At 46.4% G+C, this 6,143-nt stretch overlaps 1 protein-coding gene across 4 annotated transcripts in view; it reads right to left on the bottom strand.

The window, feature by feature from the left end:
- The window catches only part of SPTAN1 (spectrin alpha, non-erythrocytic 1), a 77,517-nt gene that overhangs the window by 3,314 nt on the left and 68,060 nt on the right, over positions 1-6,143 (bottom strand). For 2 of the 4 annotated variants that reach the window (XM_084820711.1, XM_084820712.1), the window contains 4 exons: positions 5,784-5,896; positions 4,966-4,983; positions 2,267-2,329; positions 501-555 (listed from right to left, as the gene is read on the bottom strand). In XM_084820711.1, the coding sequence (XP_084676837.1) occupies positions 501-555; positions 2,267-2,329; positions 4,966-4,983; positions 5,784-5,896 (249 nt within the window). The remainder of the gene's footprint in view (positions 1-500; positions 556-2,266; positions 2,330-4,965; positions 4,984-5,783; positions 5,897-6,143) is intronic. The other 2 variants (XM_084820713.1, XM_084820714.1) reach the window with 1 other exon arrangement.

The following is a 6,143-nucleotide window of genomic DNA, read 5'->3' as shown; positions in this document are numbered from 1 at the left end:
CAGTTTATTGATTTCTGTGACCAACCAACACATTGTAACACAGTGTGTGAGGGCAGTGATAGCTGTGTGAGTAATGCATTTAATGGCACATTTCTGGTGCTAAAATTCCACCATCCACCTTGAAAGCTCCATTGCAAGAGGAACATTCATATGAACTGCCTTCCAGCTGGATTATCACAATGTACTTGCAACTGCAAATCACTTCATTTAGCTGAGGGAAGGTTTAAAAGCAATATAGCATCTGGGACAGCTGCTCAAATTTTTAAAAATCAGCATTCCACTGGGGTAGAGCAAACCCCTTGCCCCTTATTTTGATTCAGGCTTTACTCTAGAAAACAAAGTAAGAAAAAACACTTTCTTGTATGTTTGATAAGACTAGAAACAGCCTTTTTCTGGATCTCTATTTAATACCCATAGTCATGAAATGAATCTTTTCTCCAAACCTATGTTTAACTGTGTGTGTGTGCGTGCGCGTGCATGCATGAGAGAGAGATACGCACTTTCGTTGCTTCCAACTGTGACTCCAGAGTTCCCGATTCCTCCACCATACAAGACCTAAACAGAGAGTCAGAATGAGGAAGGGCTCTTGACAACCAGAAGAAAAAACAGATGGGGCTCGAAATTAACACCATCCCTTATCAGTGCAATTTCACCTGGTTTCCATAAGACCATGGAGGGTGGCGGAGTCTTTCCCTCGCCCCCCGCTAAGACACAGTTAGAAAAGAACATCAGTTCAATCACCTGTAGCAAGGCAGATCTTTTTAAGTAAAAGCCAGCCCTGGACTCCACCAGTACAACTCCATTAATTTCAAATCTTCTATTATATGAATTATTACATATTATTTATATACTGCTCTTCATAATATCTATCCCAGGGCAATTTACAATGCAGTTAAAAAGCGAATTGTGAAGGTGAATCTGTCACCGGATTGCATGCTAGACAATTAAAGCTACCTAGAAACTTTGATCCTGCAACTACAGTACACAAGTCGGTCAACTAACTGATGCAACGGATTTTTCCTAAGATCAAGGCAAACCTTTCCTGAGGTCTTTTTTTTCTGCCAGTTTTTCAGTGAGCAAAAGGCTTGGAATCACAAGTTTTTCTCAACTCAGAACTGGCTGACTGCACTGGGCACCTCTGGAGAGTTAATTTCAAGCCCCATTCCACAAGCCGTAAGAAAAGCACTTCATGCCAAATCCAAAGCGCTCACTTCTCAGGGGACTGAGGGAGATCTCCCTCCAGTGCAGCCTCACCCGCCCAACTGTGCCCGACACACACAAACCGCAAGTGATTTGCTTGAGATGAGCTTGGTTTGCCAATGAGCGACAGGAGCTCTAGCAAGGCTTTGCACGGAGGTGGTGTGCGGAAAACCTTCACAAAACTACTGGCTCAGTCTGAACACCATCAAACGGTCCTGTGGCACAATCCCCTTTAGCAGGGCTAAAATGCCACCACCTACATGAGCCGCTGGTCAGAGGTCACCTCAAGGAGGGGGATCCTCGACAGACCCACCCCTCTGGCATGCCAACCGGGCAGAGGGCTCGTGAGGCTCGGCTGTCATTTAAGGATTAGTTGTGTTGTTTTTAAAAATAACCAATACATGGCTTGTTTTTAACTTTGGCATTCGAAAATAACAACGAAAAGGGGGCGCTGGAAGCCCAGATTAAATCCAGAAGCATTAACTATCCAAATAAAGTAACTCTTAGGTTTCCTCCTGAATAATAAGGCAGCAGTTTTTTTCACTTTCCGTTTAGAGCCTCTGTCCTGAAACATTTATGGTGCAAGATCACAATGGACAAACTGTGTACAAACAGCAAGTCTTGGCTACTGTGCCGGTGAGTTGCACTCCCTTTGTGCCCCAGTGAAATGGAGGCTTTCTTGGTGGGAAATCAGCGTCCTTTCTCGCCCCAACCAAACCCTGCCCCTCCACAACACCAGGGGGCAAACGTCCAAACTGGCTTTGGTTGTAAAATCACTCTGTATTAATGAACCAAATTTTTACAGGTGAGTCTCACTCCCAGAGGGTTAAGGCTCACAGTCAGTGTGGGTTTAGGAGATCAAAAGCAGGCGCCCAAGGTATTTTGGGCAAGGGAAGTGTGTGCCAACAAAAGGGGAAATACCCCCTCCCCATCAAAAGCATCTCACAGCAGTGACAGTTAGTCAAAGGGAAAGCGAGCTTTTGGAATTAGGAGTGCGCGGTTCAAAAAAAAACACACAGAACTAAAGAAAAAAACACAGCGAGATAAGAAAAATAAGAAGAAAAACCTTCCAGACAGATCATCCCCAACTTCATACTGATAGACACGAATGACACGACGGTATGCTATGCTATTCAAAGAAAAGAAACCAAGTGAAATTCCAAATGGGAACAAAGGTGAGCACACACTGCAGCGGAGCACGACTCCCACCAGCACCAGCTCACAAACGGCAGCAGTAGCAAGCAGCAAGACGGCACACCAGCCAGCCTCTGGGGCAGGCGCAGGCGCAGGCCACGCCCACGCCCGCTGCAGTGCCACTCCCGCCTCTTCTGCTGCACACAGACAAGCAGAAGCCCTGCAAGGCAGACGGCGGCTGGGCTGCACCGTTCCCCGTGGGTGGCTGGACCGAGGAAGCTGCTTTGTGCTGACAGACTGCTGCTCTCCATCGGGGGAGGAGGGGGTCCCGGGGGAGGCTCCCACATGCTCCAGGGTCATTCCCCTCCCTGGCTTTACCCTTCTTCAGTGCTGTGTCCTCCGACTACCAGCAGTTTGTCCAATCCCAGGCCCCTTCTTTGAGATCCCTGCATGGTGGAATTGCTGGGACTGAACCTGGGACTCTGAGCTATGGGCCCTTGACTGTGTGCTGTTTTATGTGGGGGTACATTCTGGTGTCCCTCACCTCCAGTCTGAAATGGTGCAGCCCAGCAACAAATCCATCCTGCACGGCTCCTGCCTGTCGGTTTTAGCTTTCAAAAAGGAGCTGAAGGGGTGGAAATGGACCGATGCTCTTTAGAATCTAAGCCGTTTCCCACATACATAGGAAGGGCACCGGATTGACACGGAAAGCTGCTCACACCTGCCTTCTGGCAGAGAATCAGAACGTGCCAGTTGGACTGCTAATTTTACTCTGTCATGCTGTCAAGGGCAATGGGGAAATGACAGTTGGGAAAGGCAAGTTTTAGCGCTCTTATCAGTTTCCGTACTAGAGGGATCCCATCGAGTTCTTGGCCACTTCAATCCAGCCATCACATGCTTTTAACAGCAAACCAAGAAGGCGGGGGAGCTAGCACTCACACCACCCAAGACAAGTGAATTCCAGCTGAACCCACCGATGTGGAGGCCAAGAGGTGGGACGTCACAAGTGGGGTCAGAAATGGAGAGCAAATGAGCACATTTCTGGCAATTAACCCCTCATAAGCTGTGCGCCCCATGAATAATACAGTTGTCCAGGTTAGGGTTCATGGCTCACACACCTTTCCCAAGGCGAATATTTGTGTTTTTTAAAGGAACAAGCCACACACAATGTGTTAAACAGCTGTGCAACTGTTTAGGAACACAGAAAGTGGCCTTTTACCAGGCAGGACATTTTGTCTATCTGGCCCAGGACTGTCTACTCAGATTGGCAGCAGCTCTCCCCAGTCTCACGCAGAGAGAGGGTTTTCCACATCACCTGCTACGTGATCCTTTTGGCTGGAGATGCCGGGGATTGAAGTTCTGCTTGCAAAGCAGAGGCTCCACTGCTGAGCTATGGCGCCTCTCCAGGGGTTATCCACGTGCTTAGCTGGGCTCCAGGTACAAAACATACTGTTTCCAGAAATAGTATTCCTCCCAGTGTCAGAAATAATAATGCAACATTGGCCCAGTTTAAGACATAACAACTGAATGCTTGGCCTTTGGGGCTGTGGAGCTCCCTTGCTATTCCCTCCCTTACTTCCTAGTTTGGGCAAACGATTATTGTCTCCCAGCCAAAATTGGGAGCCATGGTTTGAGCTGGGTTTCCAGTTCTGGCTTGGAGACAAATTATAGTTTGCACCTACTGAGAAGCAAAGGAAGGTATCGGAGGGCATGAGTTCAAAGTTCAGTGCTGAGGTCCAAATCATGGCTTGGCTGCTGCTACATCGGAACTGGGTCACTGTTGCAGGCAGCTGGCTTCGGGGCTATAAAAATGCAACGTTAGATGAGTGAGGACACAACTTCTCCCTTTCAGCCTGATTGGGTTAGGAAAACAAGGAACTTTGCATTGGAAGCTAGAGATGTAACATTTCTTTATCTCGGTTTGGTGGGAAAGAATGGAAACTGGAACCTCACTATGGCAGAAAAAGCAGGCTGCTGAGTTTAGATTCTAAGCCACCATTTTTCAACAAATGCACAAGGGAACTGCGTGGGTAACACAGATGGCGAATTCTGAAACCAGGTAACACTGCTAACTAGCAAAGCCTTAAAAATGGATTGGGCATTTTGATAAACATTTGTTACCTTGAAGGTTAAAAGCAGATTCCTGCTTTTCTAGAAATGATTTGGTTTAAATTAGAAGAGCAGCCAGCATGTCAGTTAAATATCCACGGAGAAAGATCAGAGTGATGCTCTGAGTCCACCAGGAACTACAGAATTCAGGGAAGAAATCCTGGCTGGCAAGCTTTAGCTCAAAGTGCTATGACAGATCTCCTTGGCTCAAGGAGGAGAAAGTCGCCACCCTAAGCTGGCCAAAAAGGGCGTGCGTGCGTGTGTGCATGAGAGAGAGAGAGAGAGAGAGAGAGAGAGAGAGAGAGACTGACTTTGTTCTTAGTTTAGGAAAATGAGATTTGTTTCTCTTTCACTGCCCCGTGTTCTATTTCCAGGAGACGGGGCAACTAATACCTCATGCAGAACCCAGGCACAGATACCCAAACGAGATGGCTTCTAATACAACAGTTGTCACAAGCAAAGCAATGGCAGGAAGAAGCACACATGAACAAGAGCTTTTGTGAAACATAATTTTGTACGAACCCATCAAGCAGGTAGGTCCTGAAGAATGGGATGATCCAAGCATCAGGTCCCAGGAGTAAGAAGAAAAGGGGGAGGGGGGAGAAGGGAAGAAAAAAGAAGACAACAAAGGGGATGTATGTTAGCAAAGGCAGATCTTGGTTACATTTCAGCACCTCAGTGAAGCTCTCCCTGTCCTTGTTTATGAACAGGACGTTCTGTGGGTTGGGTATGCCATCCCACCCCCTACCTCTATAACCCTCTCATTGAATGTCAACTTCTTTGAAAATTTGAACTTTAGGAGGAAATGCAGCATAATTTTCAAGGAAAATGCAGAATTCAATCAGAGTACAGAAAAACAGCCAGGTTTTGCAAGACGTTGTCCAGAATTCTACCCATTAGCTCTATGGCACTTCTATATTATTATCAGATTTCTATTCCATTTTAAGAGTACAATGTGTTTTACACTACTTACCTCATTTATCATCCCTGGGACATAAGTTAAGACTGATTAAGGGTGTTTTGCCCAAACCCCAAATTAGCTAGAACATCACACTTTCCTGTCCTTAAGATGTCCAAAAACAACTTAATATGCAGGGAGAATGAGCCTGAGAGAAATAAAACTGGAAGATGCTTTTTCAAAACTATCATCAATTTTAGTTTTGCCCAAATGCAGAAATTCTGGGAATGAATGACATCTAAGCACCAAATAACCAAAGAGGCTTCACTCCTAGAGGAAACTTGAATGGCCATCACTGTGGCCACTGTCAGAAGGAGAGAAAGAACATGGCTCCACCAGAGGCAGAGTGTGAGCAAGTGAGAAACACCCAAGGAGGCAGCACCTGGTCTCCTGAATCCACTGGTGGAAAGCATTTGCATGCTGAGCAAACTCCTGGCGCAATTTGTCATTCTCCTCCTGCCTGCGCTGCTCCTTCTGGAGTTCTAATTCACGTTCCTGAGAAAAGATGAGAAGCCATTTGAAAACTGACGGGAGTGGAGTGGAGTGGAGGGGAAAAAAACAGGCGTCACATTACCCTCTCTTGGAAGTCCAGAAGACTAACACAGGCACCTTGAAAATGTTTACTGTAGAGTGGGGTATTAATTGTAATTAATACAATAAAACAAAACTCCAGTGGCTCAACAACGGGGTTTGAAGTAGTGTAGCCCCTGTTACACATTTAACTGTCTTTCCTATTGCTTAG

This window comes from Heloderma suspectum, chromosome 14, assembly GCF_057233095.1.
Source record: "Heloderma suspectum isolate Gila_16-S chromosome 14, 16-S_ref, whole genome shotgun sequence".
NCBI lineage: Eukaryota > Metazoa > Chordata > Lepidosauria > Squamata > Helodermatidae > Heloderma > Heloderma suspectum.
The sequence above is the reverse complement of the archived record's forward strand: the minus strand, read 5'-3'. Positions and strand labels throughout refer to the sequence as shown.